Source organism: Grammomys surdaster, unplaced genomic scaffold (assembly GCF_004785775.1).
Source record: "Grammomys surdaster isolate TR1022 unplaced genomic scaffold, NIH_TR_1.0 319, whole genome shotgun sequence".
In the NCBI taxonomy this organism is placed as follows: Eukaryota; Metazoa; Chordata; class Mammalia; order Rodentia; family Muridae; genus Grammomys; species Grammomys surdaster.
In genome coordinates, this window is record NW_021604738.1 from 1 (window position 1) to 21,680 (window position 21,680).

At 54.2% G+C, this 21,680-nt stretch overlaps 1 protein-coding gene across 2 annotated transcripts; it reads right to left on the bottom strand.

Annotated features, from left to right (window-relative positions):
• Positions 1 to 12,961: 12,961 nt before the first annotated feature.
• Positions 12,962 to 21,037, bottom strand: Atf6b (activating transcription factor 6 beta). 2 transcript variants are annotated; one of them, XM_028777989.1, is made up of 18 exons: positions 20,927 to 21,037; positions 20,505 to 20,584; positions 19,964 to 20,042; positions 19,602 to 19,693; positions 19,020 to 19,155; positions 17,722 to 17,807; positions 17,467 to 17,602; positions 17,249 to 17,380; positions 16,995 to 17,128; positions 16,352 to 16,537; positions 16,182 to 16,273; positions 15,251 to 15,430; positions 14,990 to 15,097; positions 14,763 to 14,844; positions 14,492 to 14,562; positions 14,251 to 14,362; positions 14,034 to 14,118; positions 12,962 to 13,562 (listed from the first exon to the last, which is right to left on the bottom strand). In XM_028777989.1, the coding sequence occupies exons 1-18, from the start codon at positions 21,027 to 21,029 to the stop codon at positions 13,336 to 13,338; spliced, it is 2,121 nt and encodes a 706-aa protein (XP_028633822.1). In that variant the 5' UTR covers positions 21,030 to 21,037; the 3' UTR covers positions 12,962 to 13,335. The 2 variants fall into 2 exon arrangements, with proteins under 2 accessions (XP_028633822.1, XP_028633823.1); XM_028777990.1 differs by lacking the exons at positions 12,962 to 13,562; positions 14,034 to 14,118 and having other exon boundaries at positions 14,492 to 14,578.
• Positions 21,038 to 21,680: the final 643 nt, after the last annotated feature.

The following is a 21,680-nucleotide window of genomic DNA, read 5'->3' on the forward strand; positions in this document are numbered from 1 at the left end:
CCCACAGCCTCCCTTCCCTCCACCCCTCCTCCGTTTCCCCTCAGAAGAGAATACACATCCCAGGGATATAAACCAAATGTGGCATAATAAGTTACAATAAGACTGGGCACAAGCCCTCATATCAAACATGAATGAAGCAACCCAACAGGAAGAAAAGGGTTCCAAGCGTATCACCTTCTAATGTTTTTTTTTTTTATGAGCTCAAATGTCTCCCATTAAAATCCAGACCTCTCTGTAGTGTGATCACTTTAGTTTCATCCCCAACTAGCTTACAAACAAATGAGACCCAGAGAGGAGAGATGGAAGCCGCCATGAGGGGAGATGGAGGATGAATGCGTGGCCAGGAGAAACAGCAAGTATCTGGGATGTACAGCTAGGGAGGTAGCCAGACCGGTAGTTAGAACGGTAGATTAGGGGAAACCCCCTAGGAACTGTCAAAGCCAAATAAAAGATCCACAGTCTGCGTCTCGTTTATTTGTAAACTAGTCAGGGGTAAGCCTAAAGCGGCCATACTACAGCCCTCCCTCAGAACTGTCAACTATCACGGCTCACAATACTGGGAACTTACAGTGGAGTGAGTAAACTAGGATTCAAAAAATGACCTGTGTATGTGTAGTCAGTTGATCAACAACTAAGATACTATGGAAATAAAAAGAGAAAGGGTGGGGTTGGAGAGATGGCTAGGGCTTAAGAGCATTTAATGCTCTTAATGAGACCCAGAGCATTAAATGCTCTTGTAGGGGACTCTGGTCCAGTTCGATGCACCCACATGATGTCTCCCATCCCACTATAAGTCCAGTTCCAGAGGATTTGATGCCCTCTTCTGACCTCAGGAGGTACTGCACACAAGTGGTGCACAGACATTCAGGCAAAACACTCATACACGTAAAGATAAAACAGCAACTAACTAGCCGAGTGGTGGTGGCGCACACCTTTAATCCCACCACTTGGGAGGCAGAGGCAGGCGGATTTCTGAGTTCAAGAGTTCGAGGCTGGCCTGGTCTACAGAGTGAGTTCCAGGACAGCCAGGGCTACACAGAGAAACACTGTCTCGAAAAACCAAACCCCCCCCCAAAAAAAAAGAAAAGAAAAGAAAAGAAACCCTGTCTGTCTCAAAGAATAAGTCGGAGAGAAACAGAAGAAGACATTCAGAAGAACTCTGGCCTCCGAGTATACATGGACGCACATGAATGTATACATACATAAAAACTCCTGGGGATGGGAAGATAGCTCAGAGGTTGGGAGTGTGCCCTGCTCTTACAGAGGATCTGAGTCAGGTTCCCAGCATCTAGGCTGGGCAGCTCACAACCACCCGTAACTCCAGCTCTAGGGGATCAACTGTGCACACACACACACACACACAAACACAACTAAATAAAACAGAATCTAAATCTCTCACTAAACAACAGCAAACAAACCAATCTGAGTTCTCTGGAAGAGCAACAGTCGCTCCTATCCACTGAGTTGGGTTTTTTTCTTTTCTTTCCTTTTTCTGCTGTTATTTTGATAAAGGGTCTTACTATGTAGTCTGGGCTGATCTTAACCTTCTGACCCTCCTGCCTCAGCCTCCTACATTTTGGGATGACAGGCTCACCCCACCACGCACTACTGGCTGTTCACAGGTTTATTGACATTTACTGAAACCCAACTAGACTGTATCAATGATGGCAGAGACAGAATATTAAAAACAAACAAACAAAGAAACAAACAAAGCCTTCCTCTTTTCCACACAGGGCACGGATGGATTCCATGCATGTGCTGAGCAAAGGAAGCCAGACGCGGAAAGATGATATTCCAGATGACGTTACTTGTGGGCGCGAGAACAGGCAGAGCTGAGTTGTGCTCTTAGGAGATAAGATGGGTTATAGTTACGGATACTACAGGCTGGAAGGAGATTCTGGGATAGCCTGTACCTTGGTCCAGGTGAGGGTGGAGTAGATATATGTACAGTCCACACACAGAGCACTGTCTGAAAGTCAAACCCTGTGACTGATAACAAATCCTTGTCCAGCATCACAAGGCTCCAGCCACCGCCACACTTTGCTACATTTTCTGTTCCTATTTCCCTATCCTGCACAAATGCCGCAACCCCCACCACCTTCAGAATGATCAAACAACTCCCACTGTGGTCTCCCACAACAATCTAGGGGATATCTGCCTTCATCTTACCCAATGTTCCACAAAATTAGTGAGCTGGCCACCTCTTTCATTTTTGACGCATGTGACATCCAATACGGCAGTCATCTGTCCTTCCACTGTTCGGGTGCTGGGGACTGAACTTGGTCATCAGCCTTGGCAGTCGGTGCCTTTACCCACCAAGCCATCTCAACGCCCATCCCCCAACTAAGTACTTCATTTGTTATTCTATTAAACACGCCACTCAGCCGGGAGGTGGTGGCACACGCCTTTAAACCCAGCACTTGGGAGGCAGAGGCAGGCGGATTTCTGAGTTCGAGGCCAGCCTGGTCTACAGAGTGAGTTCCAGGACAGCCAGGGCTACACACAGAGAAACCCTGTCTCGAAAAGCAAAAAAAAAAAAAAAAAAAAAAAAACACGCCACTCTCCACGTCCCTCACTAAACCCCAACCTCTGTACACACAGTCTCCTCTCTGTGGAACATGCTTACTCTTCACCCTTCTGGCTTCAATCTGATATCAGAGAAGGGTTCTTGACCAGGCTGGGCCCCCCTCCTCAGGATACATAACACACTCCATACAGTTCTGGCTTGTACTGTGACGACTTGTGGTCTTGTGAGCAAAGGGTGAGACGTCTGCTGTCTTGCCTCTGGAGCTCCTTGTTTCACTACCATTTCTGTTCTCATCGGCTGCTCCATCCAGCACATCTACATGCTCTGTAAATATTTATTGACTTTAATGATGATTGTAAAGTCCAATCTAAGCCCGGGGCTAGCACGAAGGCCAGAGTCAAGAACAGGACGGGGCTAGGACCACGGACAGTGTCTGGGCTAGAAGTCTAGTAGGAGTAGTAGCTGGGACACAAGAGTCAATAGCCAGGAGGGGAGGATGCTGGAAGGCCCAGATGGTACAAGCATTTTTGGGAAACAGGCAGAACATATATGGTGGAATAAGCTGGACATATACAGAGCTGATGAGCCTACCGTGACTCATAGAAATTTAACAAGATAGCAGAACTGGCCACAACAGCCCCTGTGGGACTACCAAGGTGTCACATATCAGCAGATTCATTGAATTAACTGTGGTTTATTTGCACCACATGAACTACAGCTCATGTACTATTAAGTGTGATGCTGTGGATGTCTCTTAATCAATTAAGAAAGATAGACAGAGCCGGGCAGTGGTGGCGCACGCCTTTAATCCCAGCACTTGGGAGGCAGAGGCAGGCGGATTTCAGAGTTCGAAGCCAGCCTGGTCTACAGAGTGAGTTCCAGGACAGCCAGGGCTATACAGAGAAACCCTGTCTTGAAAAACAAACAAAAAACAAAGAAAGCTAGACAGAGAAGAAGTGTGCTGGGTAATCTACTGAAGAAGGCTTGAGCCAGTATGGTGGTGCACATCTGTGCAGGCAGATCTCTGTAAGCTGGGGGCCAGTGACTACATAGTGAGTTCCAGGCCAGCCAGGGCTACACAGGGAGAATCTATATCAAACTGTTTTAAAAGAAAGAAAGTAAAGACATGTCAGTTCGAAGAGAGAGGATAATAAACTTGCAGTTTTGAGCTGGGGGTGTATCGTTCTTTCAAGAGGGTGGCCAGAAGAGGCGTTGATGTGGGACTTGTGGGGTGTTAAAAATGTTTCCTTTTGTGCTTGGACTTGGAGATTACACCTGTAGTCTCAGGACTTGGGAGGCTGGGGCGGGAGATGCAGGAATTCAAAACCAGTCTGGGCTATACTGTAAGATTCCCACCTCAAAAGCCCAAGGGCTAGAGGGAGTAATAGACGGGCAAACATGGGAGAAGTACAGTGACGTAGATAACCACATATATGAAACTCACTGTCTTCCACATTGGTCTAAAAATAAAAGCAAAAAGAGGATGGGGATGGATTGCAATGGAGAGCACCAGCCTGGGGTCAGCAGGTCAGACGGGGGGCATGTGAGCACCAGCCTGGGGTCAGCAGGTCAGATGGGGGGGCCACGTGAGGGGGGAGGTAGTTTTATCTTTTTACATTTTGATTACATCTACGTATTTTGTACGAGGACACGCACATACCACTCTGAAAATATGATGATTGAAGGACAACTTTTGCGAGCCTGTTCTCTCCTTTTACCGTGTGGGTTCCGGGAATCAAACTCAGGTCATCAGGCTTGGCAGCAAGAGCCTTTACCTGTTGAGCCATCTTGCTGGCCCTTGAAGATATTTACTCAAACACACACACACACACACACACACGTATATACGTATATACGTATATACGTATATACATATACATATACATATATATATGTTTTTATTGTGCCAGGATCAAGCCCTGGGCCTTGTATGGTCCATCTTTGAACTATAAGCCAAGGCACTTTTTGTGGGGAAAAACTGAAGTGATGAGATTTAGACTCAGCGGTCCCTTCTTTCTTCATGTGCATGAGCTTGTGGAATTCCTGAGACAACTGGAGAGACAGTTTGAGAAGAAAGGTATGAGGCAGGAGAGAAGCTTGAACAGGGAGCAGGAAGAGGCAGGGTGGACTTGAACTGGGGTGAGGATTGAGCCGTGTTGGCAGCTGCTCAGATCCTCTAGAACAGAGAGGCTGAGAGGGCAGGAGGCAGAGTGAACGGTGGGCGTGCTGACTGACCAGGAAGGAAGGACTGTGACTCCCCCTCTCCCAACAGACACCCATCCTAGATTCCTCTGGGCCAAAGAGGAGGGTATTTCCAGAGCCGCTCCATGACTAGTGATCAAGAGACAGAAGGATGCCACTCAGTAGCTGGGGTGCCTGCCTAGCATACAGGAGGCTCTAAGTTTGATCCCCAGAATCACATAACCAGGTGCAGTGACACATGCCTGTAATCTCAGCACTTGGGAAGTAGAGGGAGAACGGTCAGCAGGAGGGTAGGCTCAGCTACACGGCAGATTTAAGAATAGTCTGGGCCGCGTAAGGCCCTGTCTCAAAGACTAACATAAAATAAAGAGGTGGGAGAGACAAGGGACAGACTGTGTCCATGTGAAGTGACAGCCCCAGGCAGGATGGCTGGAGGCAGGGCTGTGCTTCCCTCTGAGGGAACAGCCATTGCTGGGAGGGGTCTCTGGCCTACCCTACCTGTCACTCTGTGCTTAGGGACCAGATAATCATCTCTGCACCAAACACGGGTGCCCACACACTGATATGTGGCATATACGAATACAGCCACCCGTAGTGTCTGCAGACACAGATAGTGCACCTGTGCACAAATCCACGTAGCAACAGGAATGAGGCGGTATCTCTGCAGGTGTGTGAGCCGCCAAGTCATGCCGTTTTCCCTCGTGGCTGCTCCATGCCTGGTCGCTGGTGGATGTCTAAGAAAGTGGACTACATCAGCAGCGAGGGCAGCTGAGAACTGAGCGGTTAGTGTGGACAGCACAGGAGTTGCTCTCCGAGTGGGGAGCACTCTCTGAGGGTATGTACTTCCTGCTCCCTCCACACCCTAAGGCTGTCTAGTTGCCCAGTGTCTTACGAACAACTGGATCTTCTCTCTCATGGAGGTGATAGGACTCTCTGAAGCAGGGAAAAGTACAGAAACCTCATTGGCTTCATCCAGTTTGGTTTAGAAGACAGGTGTGGCCCCGTAGACCACGCCCCAGAGCCTCTTTCCCAGGCCCTTCCCCTCCTCTCTCTTGTTGCCATCGGTGTCTTTCCTGTTTCCCTTCCCAACACTTGGAAAAATTTGACCCTTCTCTTGGCACTGGGCAAACAAAGAATTGGGTGTGTGTCTCCCACTATGACTCTCTGAAGTATGTTGAGGGGCTAGCCTCACCCTCTTGGCATCTTCCCATGCTTTGAGGGCTGGTAGGGTGGGGGCATCTTCCCAAAGTGTGACTCAGCATCCTTGGTATTCAGCGTGGGGCCAACTTTGACACTTTACTCACTGGGGACCATCGATCTGTCCTACCGGGTGGGAAAGGAACACACGTCTATGAAAGGTGTTCCAGAGATGGGGTCCAGTTCCATTCCAGTGTCATACCTGGCTCTCCTGCCATTCCACTCCCAGCAAAGTCTGGCAATGAGAGGTGGAGGCATGAGAAAATGGGGAGTCTCAGATACTGGGCTGAAAGACATTGAGAGGATGGATGCCAGAGAGAAGGAGCTGGGGGAATCCCGGTGTCTCTTATTTTGGGGAGAAAGCACATGGGCCATGGGGATAGGAAAATTAAGAGAAAGGATTTCTGGATCCTCAGTGACTGAAAGGAAGATGGGTTCTGGTCCTGCACCAGAGGCCAGGGCTTGAGAGGAAGAAAGTTTGACTAATGGAGGTGCTAGGTCTCCAGGGGTTGGAAGCAGCCAGGGAGAGCGGGAAGGGGCTGAGATCCGGGAAGCAGGGGCGGGGCTGCAGCGGAGTCTGTTTCCTGGTCGCTCGCCCGCTTCCCAGTAGCCCCCCTCAGTTCCGCTTCCAGTTGTTTCTAAGCCGTTAAATTCTTTCCAGGCGAGATAAGAGGCCCCGCCCGCCCCACCCGAGGCCTGTCACGTGTATTGGGGAGTGGGTGGGAAGATTCAGGCGCACAGAAGCGGGGAGCCTGGAAGGGGGACCGAATGAAGACACAGCCCTGTGCCCTGTGGGGACATCAGTCAGCCTCCGTAGGCCCACTGAACCGTGAGTCATGGGTGCACAGCCTTCGCCAAGAACAAGTTATGGGATCGTCTCTGCAAGCTCTGAGCCCTTCCCAGTCCCTAAGTCCTCACTGGGTTTCATTTCAGCACCTCTGAAAGCCCCGTGCCTCCCCGGACCTTGCTAGACCCTGCAGTTAGCCGAAGAAGCCCCATCTAGGATGCGGAAACAGCTTCCTCTGCCCCATCCTGGTACCAGGTTCAGCAGCTGCAGCCTCAGCACTCAAAATCTACAGTGCTTCCCGCAGCGTGCAGCTGGACAGCTCAGGCCAGATTCCGTGCAGCCCCAACACCTCTTGATCAGCGGTGCCTACCTAACTCCTGGGGTCCCACAGTTCCTCTCCAAACCCTCTCAGCTACCGGCATCCCCTCCAAACCTTGGTGCATGCAACACACACCACACACTGCCTTCCCCTGGACACACCTCCAGGGTCTACTTGTATTTTCTCTGTCCTGAGCAGAGAGTCCTGGAAGGCACTCTGGCCACATGTTCAACTGTGGAGCGGCTCAGAAGAGAAATCCTCCACTTCTCCCTTCTCTGGTTTGCCCAGAGCTCTGCCACTTACCTGGAGAGCCTGGTGGCTTGCGCTGGCTGCTATACCTCTGAACCTGCACAGTCCCAACCCCAATAAGGGAAGCGTCTCAGGCGGGGTAAGCACCCCTTGGCAGCCCTGGACTCTTGGGGGGGCGGAAGGGGGAATCCTTCACTGGTCCCTTGCAGCAGAGGCTCTGGGAGCCACTGCCAGGACTGTTGATCTCACAGCCTCGACAGCAAGGCAGAGAGCAAGCAGGGGGAGGAGAAGGGGAGGACCAGTGTGAGGTCAGGGAGGGGAGCGGAGATAGGGCAGGTCTTCTCACCCCTCCAGCCCCTCCCACCAGCCCCTCCCTGTCTAAGACCAGAGTGTCCCCCCATACCTTCATCTCACCCCTCTGCCTCTTATTTTATGTCCCCCATATTCTTGGCCTATTTCACTTTAACCTCCCATCCTAAATTCTGAGCAACCTGACATTCTCTGCCCATCCTCTTCCCTGCCTTTGGCCCCTTCTGTTAACCCATTTTCTCCTTTCCATCAGCACCGTTCCTCAGGGCCGGTCTCCATCCCTCTTTTCACCAAGCCCCCCCTCCACTACCTCCTAGTTGCTGCTACAACTTGGGTTTTCCCCCATGTGTTGCTCGGTGTCCCGTTCCTCATCCCTAAACTCGCCTATGATTGTGCCGTGCCCGTGCAGGGAGCGGAGGTAGAAACGAGGAGGCAACCCACACACTCAAGCTCAAACCTCTCCAACGTGAGGTCACTCCTGGAGCTCCTCGCCCTCCTCACTGGCCCTTCCTCTGCTTTTTCTTGCTTAGGCTCGAGTGGCCGGTCGCTGCCCGTTCTGCCCAGCCCCTCTCTCTGATCATCAGCTCAGATCTCTGCCCTGTTCTGTTCTCCCAACTCAGCAAATTCCTAGAGAAACAGCGAGTGAGACTTGGGCACTGGCTGGGCAGAGTCTTGGCTGAACACCAGGACATACAGCTTGGGAAAGTAGCAGGGGGCGAGTGGAGATAAGGAAGCGAAGCTGGAAGCTCAGGAGGTTGTGACTGAGGTAACCCAGTAGCTAGAGGCAGCAACGGACACGGTGATGCTTAGCCAGGCACTTCCCCAACAAGGCACTGAGAGGACATCTGCCTCTGGAGACTGACTGAGTGAGGGAAAGCCAACTCCCACTGGGGCTCCACACTGAGGACAGAGTCATCTCTACTCCACTGTGGCCGTAGCCTTAAGGTGGACGCACACACCTTAGCCAAGTCAGGCAACGGTGAAGGGCCCACATGTATCTAGCGCCGTGTGCGTGTTGTGGCACAGGTGTCTGTATCACAGGTCACATCTCCTGTCACAGGTGTGCCTGAGAGGAAGCAGGCTGGCATGGCATGTGACCGCGGCCACTGTCACCAGCACCATGTGGCTGAGACCAGCAGCACGCATGACCTCCCTCATGGGTGTACCCGTGTGTCTGGGTGTGTGGCTGGGTTTTTTTTTTTTTTTTCCTGGCTTTGATGGGGAAGATGAAGTCAGCATCTGGGATAGAGCTGGACTTAGCTTCCTTCCTCTGCCTTGGCCAGAGTCCCCCAGAACCATGAGCAGGTGACGGCTCCTTCAGGTCTCCCAGGAAATTGAGGGGATCTTCAAGCTACATTCCGTTGCGGGGAGAACAGGTGTCAGTGTGGCTTTTGATAACCCAGTGTTTCGGAGTGTGCTCGCTGACATATCTCTGTCTTCCCTTCATCCCGTCCCATGGCTTCGTTATTCAGGAAGTAGGGCCGCCATTAAATACAGTTGGCTCTGTAGGGTGGCCAGGGAAGTCAACTGAATCCAGAGCCAGACAGATGGCTTGAGGGCTAGATGCTGGGGTCTCCACACAGGAATGCAGGGCTCTAGCTCAAGACATCTGGGAAGGGACTGGGTGCTGACACAGTAGCAAGTGTGAAATCCTGTTTGTCTAGAACAGTTTCCTCCTGGACCCCAGGCTCCTGAGAAATCCTATTTTTTCCATGTCCAGAAGAGTAGCAAACCATGCCTGGCTTCACTGTCAGGAATGAAGGACACCAATCAGAAGATTGTTAAAACCCCTTTAAATATTTATTAGGGGTTTCTACCCCCACACACACACTTAGAGCATACAGATCACAAATAAGACACAGAAACCTTTAGATTTATAAAAAGCTTAAAAGCACTAAAGCCGAGCAGTTATCAACCCTGTATGCTGCTGTGTCTACTTCCCTGTGGTGACCCCTAGATATCACGTGACAGGCCCCACCTGGGCCACTCCCACTGCACCAGGCCAGCTTTTGTGGCCGTGAACTCACAATCCGCCTACCCCACGGCAGCCTCCTTCTTCGTCCTCCTCGATTTCCTCCTGAGTACTGCCTGATACTCCAAGCCTGGGAACCTTCCCCCTACCCATCCCCTCCAACCCCATCTGCTCTTCTGCCCAGCCCAGGCCCTAGGCATCTTTATTAACCAATCAGGGATAAACATAACTGTTTCATAATTGTTCTTACTATATGTTGCTTATTATTGTAAGAGAAAGAGACTTTTTACATAGAGAAAAATGGAAATCTGGGGGGGGAGGGGGTTGGTCTGGTGCTGCTATGTATTCAAATGCTAAACAGTGACCTCCTCATAGCTGCCTCCATGAGGAGATCCTCACATACACTGAATGATGCTGTAGAAACCTTGCCCCTCAAGTTAAAATTATTAGTTAAACAAAACTGTTGATAGCCAATTACTGGAAGGGATAGAAAGAGGTGCAGCTTAAGTTCTGGGGCTGGGGGATCACCATGAGGAGGAGGGAGGAAAGGGAGAAAGAGTGCAGAGAAGGTGGGAAAAAAGGGAAATCTCCATTAGTCCTGATGGACCAGCAGTAAAATACCTCCCCAGGGGACAGAATGCTGAAGCAGAAATAGCACCCTCCCCACAGTCAACTATTCCATGGGTACTAGGGGAGGGGGCAGGAAAGAAAGGAGCTGAAGTGGCTTCAATGAGGTGTCCAGGGGGCAGCAAGGTCACAGCACTGTCCAGAACCATATGTGTGCTGGCTGTTCCCAGGCTCCTTAGTCTAGGGGTCGCTGGCTCTGAGCACCGTATCCTTGAATGACCCTTCAAGTTCAAAGACAGAGAAGAGGAAAGGGAGAGAGAACATGACCAAGAAGGGTAAGGGCAACTGAGGGCAGGGCCTAAAAGCACAGTAGGGAGTGAAGAGAGGCCAGAGACTGAGCCGAGAAAGTGTCCCAGAGAAGCAAGGGCAGGAAATAGGACCTGGCTTCTGTATGTGGCTGCCCTTCATCCTTCAGTGAGGAGACAGGGCTTATGGGTGCTGTTCAGCTTGGCTGGCGGGGGAGTAGGCAGCCTATTCCAGAGCCTATTCTCATTCCTTGAGCAGTAGCTCTGGGAAGGAGAAGGAAGTGGCTTCTTCAAAAGTTTTGAGAAGAAATGGCAAAGAACTTGGACTTCTGAAATGTCTCCTTTTGCCCTGTAACTGTGTAGACAAGATACTGTCTAAGACGGGGTGGGGGGTGGCCAACAGGCAAGGTGGAGAGCTCGGTGAAGCGGGGTAAGGATGGGGAACCTGGGAAGGAAAGAGCTTGAGAAGATGGAAGTACAAGGGTAGAGGGTTCAGACATCCCGGCAGGCAAGAAGGGTCTGGGGCCTTCAAACTCTCAGCCTGGAGACATGGGTGTGGGGAGACGGGAGGGAGGAGGAGGGAGGACATTTCTATCTCGTGACAAAAGAAAGTCACACAATTGTTTTGTTCTCCGCTCTGGAGCGGGTGGGCGCCTGTATTTACCAGAGGGACTGAGGTCGCTGTGGCAACCACACATCTGGGCCCCGGGATCCAGATGTGCTGTATCCAGAAGCCATAGCAGAATGATGAGGCAAACATTGGGCTCCCCAGTCCTGGCCCCCACAGCCAGGGAGAGGACTGAGCTTGGAGTGAGGCGTAGAGAGGGAAGGGAGCACGGAGGGGGAGAGAGGAGGTAGTAGGACAGGGTGAGGAGGTCTGAGCAACCGTGGAGTGGGCAGGAGAGAGGACAGGGCAGAGTGAGACCACCACACAGGGCCAGAGGGAAGAGATGTGAAGACCGAGGATCAGAACACGGCGAGGCAGGGGAAGGGGAGACTGTGAAGGAGCAGAGAGAGAACTAAGCAGGACAGAGTGGTGGGCAGAGGGTGAAGGCAAGGGAGAAGCTCAGAGAGAGCAGGGCAGGACGGCAGAGTGAAGACTCCAACCAGAAGCCTAGAGCCGACCAGGAAGCAGTGGGCCTAGGGCAGGAAAGGGCTGCTTAGGTGCCAGGCTGACGGTGGCCTGGCACGCTGAGGTGACACTGGAGAGTGCAGTGGACAGGACGACGCTTGTACTGGCCTGCAGGACAGCAGCAGAGCCCATTTTCACCTGGTACCCTGCAATCCATCTCTGTCTCTCCTCGGCCCCCACAGTGCCACTCCTCCAACCAAGACCTGTCTGAGGGCCCATCTTCCACCACTCAGAAGGAGTCCAGAAGGACCATCCCAGAGCCCTCAGTGTGGGGTCCCAGCCCTTCAAGCACCTTCCCTAATGGGTCAGGTAAGTGACAGGTACAACTTGAAGCAGATCCAGGACGGAAGCAGTGCCTAAGAGTCCTGCCCAAGCACCAAGTTTCACAGTACCACCCGCAAGAGTAGGGAGGCGGTCACACCTTACAGAGGGCGAGCCCATGGTGTTTAAGGACATGGCTAATACAGGGCCATGAAGTACCCAGGACCGGGCCATCTGCTTCCCTCACTCCCTGGATAAGGTGCTCATGGATCCTGGGACAGGAAGTGGCTGAGGACCAGAGCTGCCCCCTGGAGGGAGGAGAGGCTGAGTTCCTGGGAGCCCTAGTTCCAGGTTGCCATAGTTCCCTGGTCTGTTTTCACCCCAAACACAGTAGGGGTGGGGAAAGGGAGGAGGGAAAGCCTGGCTGGACACGTGAGGCTCTTCCTCCCTCCTTCAGGGCTGGGCTTAGAGCCAGGCAGCCCCTGTCCAGTCATCTGGGCCCAGAGCCCAGGGCCTGCTCACACCCTCCAGCTGACCCAGGCCACTCCTGTAGGGTCAGGCCTAAGGCTGCAATGGGAGCGACTGCTGGGGACCCAGCAGTCAGGCAGACTGGGGCCCTCATCTGGACCTGGTCCTTTTCCTCCCACTCAGAGCACACAGCCCTTACTGTCTGACCCACTGTCTCCATCCATCTGGACCTCCCTCAGGTCTGTCTTCTTCAGTTCAGGGCCAAGATGATGTCCCATTCGGTGCCCTCTTCTTTTTCTCCCTACTAGCCCCTCCACTGTAACCCCGCCTTCCTGGGCTCTGAGCCTTCTGGCCCCCACGCCTGTTGTTTGTGTGGACAGCTCATCCTGGAAAGCAAGGGGGGACCTGCTTCACGGCAAGGACTGGGGCGGCTGTGCACCCTGAAGGGCGTGGGGCCATCCTTCCTGTTTACTCAGACACATTCTGGTGATCTGTGCTATCTGCTGTCACGCCACAGACAGCCAAACAGACATGCCCTGGAGTTGCAGGGGTGGGGCGGTGGGGTGAGGGGGTGACATGAGGTCTGGCTCTGTCACACCCGCCGTGCCACCTTCAGTGCTGGGTCCTTTGATGGTGGCCCTATACAAGTCACACAATAGGAAGGTGTTCCATTCCTTTATGTCCCTCTGAGTTGTTTATTTAATAATAATAAAAAAGATATCCACACACATAAACAACTTCTGCCACCCACGGCATCCCTTGTCCCACCTGGGGACCGAGTTCCACCTTTACTCCTGAACAGATAAAGCAGAGAGCGGAAAGGGCACTGAGCCACCTCACACAGTACCCTTGGGGAAAGAGGCCTAGGGGTGCAGGAGCGAGAGGAGCCCTATATTCTGGAAAGACTGAGAAGAGAGGTGAACCCCCACCCTAGTCCCACTAAGTGCTTAATCCCCACACCCCGCCTTCCTTCACCAATTGCCCCGAGCCCCAGCATCAGGTTCCCCAACCCGGTTCTAAGTCAATGTGAGCAGAAAAAGTCAAGGGTGATTGAGGTAGAGGGGCTGGGAGGCCTGATGGGTGGGGCTGGCTGCGGAGCCTGGCAAGGGGCCACCTGTGGTATTGCCGGGGGGCGGGGGCGGCTGCTTGCGGAGCGAGGGGGGCACCGTGGACGTCTTGATGTGGATCACCCTGGTGTCCATGACCTCACATTCAATCTGCATCATCTCCTCATAGTCCCCTGGGGGGCCCCGGCCCGAAACGGTCTCTGTGACAAGGAGAGGCGGACAGCGGGGGGGCGAGATGAGAAAGACGGTTAGAGAGTTGTGAAGAGGAGGGCAGAGGCAGCCCACAGGCGGAGTGAGGCGGGCACAGGGATGGTGTAGGAAAGTAAGCGACGGGTAAGGGGCACAAAGGAGAGGGTGTCAAGAAAGAAAGGCCAAGCGAGAGCCCCGCAGGCTGCAGCCCACCTCCCAGCAGTTTTCGGTCTGGTTGAGAACGAGTCTCACCATGTAACCCAGACTCCCACCTCAGACTCACGGCCTCAATGCTCAATGTCAGGCCCGTGTCTCCCAACTTTATCTTCCCCTTGGTTCCAAGCCTCTCAGAGCCTCAGCAATCTGGACAGCCCCTCCTCGCACCTTCTCCCTCAGCGCCCCCTGCTGGATCTCTTCGAGAACTCCCTCCTTCCTCAGTTTTAGATTTCAGAGCCCTCCCCATAACCAGAGGGAAGAATTACCATTGGGGGCCATGGCTGGCATCACCAGCGACATCTTGGGCCTGGACGTCTTGTTGTGGCTAATGGCTGGGAGCAGCAAGTGGTCCTGGGAGCAGAAGGGCCATGCTGGGGGCAGTGGAAGACACTCGACAGGTTCCCCACTCTATTCTTTAACCTCCCACCAGAATATGACTGGGACCCAGGGTGACAGGCACACGACAGGACAGAGGGAGCTCACCCTTCGGAAGGAGACGACATAGAAGGTATCTTCCCTCCGGTCAATTGCATCTAGAAACTCTGGCTGTGAGCGGCCTGGGTGGCGGTAGAGCTGCAGCTGGCCCACAGGGTCCCTAGGAAGGTGAGGGCAGACTTAGAAGCGGGGCCGAGAGGACAGCATATTCCTCCAGAACAGCGGCAGTGACTTCCTGGGTGCAGCTCTTTCTAGCGACCTCACTTAGAAGTGCTTACCCAACATTTACCTTTCAGAGGGTCCTGGAGGTTGGGTGGGGACTGGTTTCACTGGAGGAGACTTCTTCCGAAGCTGAGACTTCTGGAAGGAGAAGTATCTAAAGATTTGAAGAGGGTAAAGGGAAAGAGACAGGCGGTCCCTGGAAGCTGGTGCCATCTCACACCCAACTCCTCCATGTCCCCCAAGAACCCCTGAAATCTTTACAAGATGTCAGCCTGAAATCCCCAGGACACTAGTTCTGTCTTCCTCTCACCTTCCTTGGCCTGCCCATTGGCTCCTACCTGTCTCTCCTGGGCCCTGTGAGGTACCTTCCGCCGACCTCTCTGGTGACGTTGGACCCAGCCACTCAGCTCATCAGCAAGCCTAGGAAGACAGACCACCACCTCTAGGGAGGGCTAAAACGTACGCTCCGTACCCACAAGCCGGCCTGAGAGGAGGGGAGCTGGCCTTTCCATGCAGAAGGACAGCTGGGTTGTCTGTGGGAGCTTCAAGGACAGACTGTGCACACCTCAGAGACTCAGTCCGGTTGAAATGGCGGCAGTCAGAGGAGAGGAAGAGCTGGTCCAGGTCTCTCAGCAGCAGCTCCTTGGCCCCACCAGGGAAGGCCGACAGGTTTCTGCAATGAAGCAGAGGAGGCGGTGACTGGAGACTGGCCAGCACAGGGCACCATCAGAGCCCCTGGGCTAAGAGAAACCTTGGCTCTACGCCACGCCAGGCAGGCTCTAGAAGACTTCACCTTATGTTAGGGAAGGGGCCTTCTGTTTCTCACCTGAAGCTGGGCCTGCCTGCAGGGCTGGGCTGCTGTTCCTTGGGGCCCTGAGCAGCTTCCTGGAGGTGTTCAATGCCCTGAGCTGGCCCTGGCTCTGAGAACCCCAGCAGGTGTCTCTGGGGTCGAGCTTCCTCCCTGCTCATCCGTGGAGAGATGGGAGCTGGAGGCGGCTCGCTGATGCTGTGGGCAGGAAGGCAGGAAGGTGAAGCATGCCGGCTTTCTCAGCTGTCTAGTGCAAGTCAGGACTGTGGACTGAGGCAGGCACAACCTGTTCTGCATGGCTGTGTCTCCCTTCAGTGAGCAGGGAGTAGAGAGGATGCCAGTCTCACAGGCCCAGGAAACAGGAAAGGAGAACGAGTACTCTGATACCTAGCAGCCAGTGAGCCTGTCAGCCACTTGCACGGGTATGTCGGGAGCAGGGGTTTGTGTGTATGTATGTACGCATATATATACACACACGTGTGCACTGATATGTTATACATGTGTAGACATATGTACGTGTGCATACAGAAGTCACTGCTCAGCACAACCCGCCTTTTTACTTTATTTTTGAGACACTGTCTCTCAGAAGCCTGTTGCCCACCAAAGGCCAGTGAGCCCTGGGGATCTGCCTGGCTCTGTCTTTCCATTTCTGTCCATGCTACCACATCCGGCTTTTTTCAAACTGTGGGTTCAGGGGTCAAACTTATGTCCCCATGCTGGTATGCCAAGCACTTGACCGACTGAGGCAATCCCCGGGTCACATCTCATTAACACCGCCACCACCCACGACGAACCAAGGGCAACAGTACAACAGCAATGGCTGCTGGAGACAGCATCAGGGCTGAGGGGGCCGCAAACGCTTGTGTACACTGCCCGGGCCGAGCAGGCAGCTGGGCAGCTGTGAGGCTGGGCTCCACTCGGAGCTGCAGGGACGTGTTGAGGGGCTCACCTCACAGGCCCGAAGTTGAAGGCGATGAAGAGAAGGAAGACCATGATGCAGACAACCTTCCTGTTCCCAGACCCCAGCCTGAGCTCGCTGTTCTGCAGAGGAAGACACCAGAGGTGAGTGCGGTCCAGGGCCTGTGTTCCCGCCCCTCTCCAAGGGTAGAGTGGGCCAACCTCGGCCAGCAGGGCCTCGAGCCGCCGCCGGAGGGCAGCGTTCTCCCTGCGCAGCTGCTGGTTGTCGGCCAGCACGGCCTGCAGCCTGGCCTCCAGGCCCTGCAGGTACTCCTTCTTCTTGCGGCGGGACTGACAGGCCGACTCCCTGTTCTTGATCATCCGCTGCTGCCGCTTCAGCAGCTTTGCCTGGCACCGGCCAGGGCGAGGAGGCAGAGGAGTTAGAGAGACACGCCCCAGCCTCGGGGATGCATTACCCACAGCTCACGGCCACTCTCCTGCCTCCGTGACAGGGAAAGGGCCCTCCTGGTCCTCATGTGTGGGACAAGTGAGACTGCAGGACCACAGTGCTGGCTAATCTTCTCCTTAGGACTTTCTTCCCAAACTCTTGTTCCAAGCCCAAAGTCAACGGGCTGCAGGTAAGAAGACTTGACCTGCCTTCCCACTGGGAAACCAGCGTGTGCTGAGCCTACAACCAAGTGTGATGCCCCCTCCACATGCTGTAATCCCACACACCCACACCCGCAGCCTTCCATCCTGCACACTGCTGGATGCTGGGCTCCCTTCTCCACGCTCTGCCTCCAGGACAGACTACTCTCTGCCCTCCTGTGACAGCGCCCGCCTGCCTACCGTCCCCAGCACATACATCCACTTCAGGCGGGCAGGAGTTCCCTGGCATAGGGGCTGGAACAATGCTCTTCCTCTCGGGCCGTGGAGCTGCGGGAGCTGGCCCTTCAGGCTGGACTCGAATAGCACCTTGGATGAGGACCACTGGGGACACTGGGAAGGTGAGCAGGAGGAAGTCAGTGGGTGTGTCAGGACCCCTACATCCAAACTCACGCCCAAGCATTGCAGGCTCGGGGACCTCGGGGGCAGTGAGCCCCTCTCCAGCTTCCTCACCTGCAGGCTGCTGGACCAGGGGTTGCAGGAGGACAGTAGTGCTGGGGGGCCCAGCTCTAGGTGGCACCGGAACTGTGGTTAGCACCACAGGCTTGGGCTGCAGTGGAGGTTTCCGAGTGGCTGGAGCTTTCCCTGAAGGAAGGGAAGGGAAAGGAAGGGATTGCAACACTGTGAGGCCTCTTCTCACAGGGACCCCGGGAGTCAGGAGGCCCCGTTACCTGAGGAACTATCGGGGGATGGACCCATGCTGATCTGGACAGCTCCAAGTGAAGAGGCTGGGACATCCCACAGGAGACATCCTGGAGGGGACGGAGACTCTGTCTTCACTTCCAGAACCTCCTCTCCTAGAAAAGCCTGTGCAGGGCAGTCCAGACATGTTAGTTGGGAGTGTCGGTATGGAGCAGGAGGTCAAGGGAAAGCTTCCCATGCCCCTCAGAAGGATGCTGGGCTGTACAGGAGAGGAGGCGTGTCACCTGGCTGGGAGAGTCTGCTGACAGCAGTGAGGCCTCCGAGTTGACAGAAGAAGATGGAGAAGCGGGTTCTAGCTTGGTCTGGATATCTGAATGGGGAGGGGCAGAAAGAAGACACAAGTGCTGGCTATCAGGGGCTGAGGAGATGCTCAGTGGTAGACAGAAAAAACTCGCTGCTCTTGCAAAAGACTCTGGGAGAGTCGTCGTCATGGTTGCTAACAGCTGTCAGTAACTCCGGGGGATCCGATGACCTCTCCTGATCTCTGGAGGGATCGGGTGCACACATGGTGCATATGCGGGCAAAAATACCCATACGCATGAAATAAATCCTAAAAAGAGGCAGCAGCTGGCTGGTAGATAAAACCAGGGTTAGTTCTCCTTTTACCTGGATGCAGTACTGCAGGCGCCCCAGGAGAGACAGTAAGCTAAGGCCCCTCCCACCTCCGCCTTCCTTCCCACCTAGCAGCTTCCCTAACTTCTCACACAAAGCCGCTTTCTCCCCTTGCGTTTTGGTTCTGCTTTCTCTCTCAGAGCCTAGCCGCTGCGGGAGACTCCAGAGCGAGGGCGAGGGCAGGCTCGGCAACCACAGGGCTCACACTCCTATCCGGCTCTTTTTTTTAAAAAGATGTATTTATTTTATGTATGTGAGTACAGTGTATCTGTCTTCAGACATACCAGAAGAGGGCATCGGATCCCATTACAGATGGTTGTGAGCCACCATGTGGTTGCTGGGAATTGAACTCAGGACCTCTGGAAGAGCAGACAGTGCTCTTAACTGCTGAGCCATCTCTCCAGCCCCCTGTCCAGCTCTTAAGATCTGTATTCCATGTGCATTTGCAAGTAAACAAGGCCAGAAGATGACCTCGGCTCCCCCTGAATTAGAGGTACAGACGGTTGTGTGCCACCATGTGGCACCAGCAATCGCTCCTGGGTCCTCTGGAAGAGCAGCCAGTGAGTGCTGTAACCCCTGAGCTGTTTCTCCACCCGCCTCCCCTCTGGCAGGTTTTTATCTTTTTATTTTTGGTTTGTTTCTTTTGTGTGTGTGTGTGTGTGTGTGTGTGTGTGTGTTTTCACTTTTCACCACAGGGTTTCTCTGTGCAGCCCTGGCTGTCCTGGAACTCAGTCCGTAGACCAGGCCAGCACGCCTCCCACTTGTGGGACGGCACTTTTTGAGTCCTCACTTTCGTTCGGTGCTCTGGTTTCGCTTCCTTCTCATTTTTTGAGACTGTCCCCTTTTGTACCTTGGCCTCTGCCTCCCGAGTGCTGGGATTCAAGGGGTGCACCACATGCACAGTGCTTACCTGTGAGATCCTCAGAGGGGGAGCCCACAGTGATCTGGACTGTCTCAAAGGGGGAAGCCGGATCATCTCCCAGCAGGCAGAGGGGGGGCGCCAGGGACTCCATCTTCACGGGTAGCACCTCCCCCACTCCAGGGACCTGTGAGGGTCAGGGTGGAGCAGGGAGGCAGGAGGAACGAAGGGAAGAAACCACGAGAGTAAGAAGGAAGCCCCCGAGCTTACAGCCCGCCAAATAAATGCACCCTGCTCTAAGCGGTCCGACACACTACCTAGGCTGGCCCAGGGTCTTTGTTCTATTTTCTTCTCAAGATCTCAAATATCACATTATAGTGGGCAGTCTGGGCAAGAACAATTTGTGAAGTCTCAGCCATTATCAACCGTTTCCCCAAGCCCTTCTCTTGCCTCTACCGTCTCTGCACATTCAAAAGGCCCCGCCTTCCCTTCTGCAACCAGACTGGAAGGGCAGAGAGCGAGGGGACAGTGACTAAGAAGAGACTACCACCCACCTCATGACTCAGCACAGAAAACGGTACCTCACCACCTAGGAGGGGGGCCACGGAGAGCCAGAGGGGCGATGGCTCTCACCTGGCTGGAGGGCTCTGTGGAGAGATGTGAGGATTCTGAGCTGAGGGAGGAAGAGGAGCAGGGTGAGGACGGCTCAGACTTCACCTGAAGATCTGGAGGGAGAAAAATAATTCGGATATAAACAGGGAAGTCTGGGGATGAGGCTTGGTGCTGCGACGATGTCTTGCTTGCCCAAACGTTGTGGAAATAAATAACCGAGGGGCAGAGCCTAGTAGAGTGGTGTTGAGGTGAGGCAGGAGAGTCAGGACAGATAATACACACCAGGGATCACAGGGAGGAGCAGGCAGGGATGTTAGTTTCTGGGAAGCAGCAGGAAGGGAAGGGCGTTTGGAAAGATGAGGGAAATCCTAAGGGTATCTTACCTGGGAAGATGGGTAGAGCGTCCCAGGGAGGCTCAGGGGGGCTGACATCCATCCCCACATCCAGAGAGCTGCTGTCAAACTAAGCGGTGGGGGCATATTAGAGGGCAGGAAGGTGAGAAAGCGTGACACGGAAACAAGATCAACACAGCTTACAAATTAAGAAGGCCACTGTGTCAAGAGCCCAAGGTTTACAAAAATGCTTGTCTTCCGCCTTGACTGTATTTTACCATCAGCCTATTCTCTCGCCCTTGTAAACACAGAGCTGTCAATCTTTTATCTGTACCACAGAAGAAGAACCCCAAAAGGCCAGAAGGGGCTGTTCTCTAAAATCTCGACTTAGCTGGCCAGTCCCGGGTGCGACTCTAAAATAAAGCCACTGGACTGCTGAAACTGGTCTTTCTCCTCGAAATTTTCGGATTTAACAAGAGCAGGGGTGACCCCCCCCCCCAGATGAGCTCTGTGGCTCGGTGATGATGACTCCAAGTTTGGGGTCGCCCTCCCACCACCAAGGGTCCTAAGAGAAAATGTGAGGTGGCAATACCGGGACATCCTGCTCCACGCAACGAAACAACTGTGTCTGCTCCTCGGCCACTTCATCCAGGCCACTGTACAAGGTGCTGTCTGCATGGAGGCCCGCGTGTCAGGAGGATCGCACGCCAGTCCCGGCTCCATCCCTCATTGGCTCGGCCGGGCCAGACCCACCGCCCGCCCACTCGCACAGCCGTGCAGCCTAAGGCGTCCAGCCCCTCTCCCCTGACCCGGGGCAAGCCCGTGCTCCCACGGGAGGCCACGGTCTCCCCTCATCGCGTATCCCAGGAAGCGCGAGCCCCGCTGCGCGCTCCCGCAGAGGATGGGCTCGGCGTCCGCCCAGCCTTCCTCTTTCACCCTTGGCTGCCTTCCCGCGTGCCTCGGGCCCGCGGCGACCCGCAGCCCTCTCCTCCCCCGGGGCCTCAATCCGCGCACCCCAGTCCTCCGGACTCAGCAGGTTGTCGGTGAAGAAGCGCGTCGGGTCGGCGATCTCGCTGAGGAGCATCAGCTCCGCCATCTTCCCCCCACCCCCCACCATGAGCCGGCTCCCGGGCCCGCCTCCTCCGGGCCTCGGCAAATCAGTGGGCTCGCTGAGGAAAAACCGGGCGTCCCGGAAGTCTTGCTGACCAGTCAGAGGATTGGTTGCTGGACACGTGACACGAAGGAGCAATGACTGTACATGCCGGGCCAATGGGGACATGGCAGTGGTCGTCCGCTTTACCAGTCCAGGAGATTGCGCGTGCGCCAAACAGGCCCCAGAGACTAGCATTGTGGGAAATGTAGTTCCTACCACTTAGGGGTCCGGCATCTGGGCTAGAGCGTTGATAGTTGAGCAGACATCTGCACCCATGTGGTGCCCATACACTCATGAAGGCACTAACACACGCATAATGGATAAATGAATAAATGAATGAACGAACGAGCATAGTTCCAGCATCTAGGATGGGAGATGGCTCAGCAGTTAGAGTGCTTACTGCGACTAGGCGGCGGTGGTGCACCTTTAATGTCAGCACTCAGGAGGCAGAGGGCAGGGGCATCTCAGCCGGGTCTACAAAGTGTGCTCCAGGACGGCCAGGATTGGTACACAGAGAAGCCCTGTCTCGAACCCCCCACCCCAAAATATGCTTATTGCTTTTTGTAAGGATCTGGATTATAGTCTCAGCACCCACACCCAGTGACTCGCAACCAT

Bases quoted from the DNA above. Each gene is read 5' to 3' on its own strand.
- Atf6b (XM_028777989.1), bottom strand. From the start codon at position 21,029: ATGGTGGGGGGTGGGGGGAAGATGGCGGAGCTGATGCTCCTCAGCGAG. The intron at 16,274-16,351 runs GTTGGCCCACTC...CTTCCTCTGCAG, and splicing joins TCGAGGCCCTGCTGGCCGAG to AACAGCGAGCTCAGGCTGGG. The intron at 15,098-15,250 runs GTGAGAAACAGA...GCTTCATTGCAG, and splicing joins GCAGGCAGGCCCAGCTTCAG to AAACCTGTCGGCCTTCCCTG.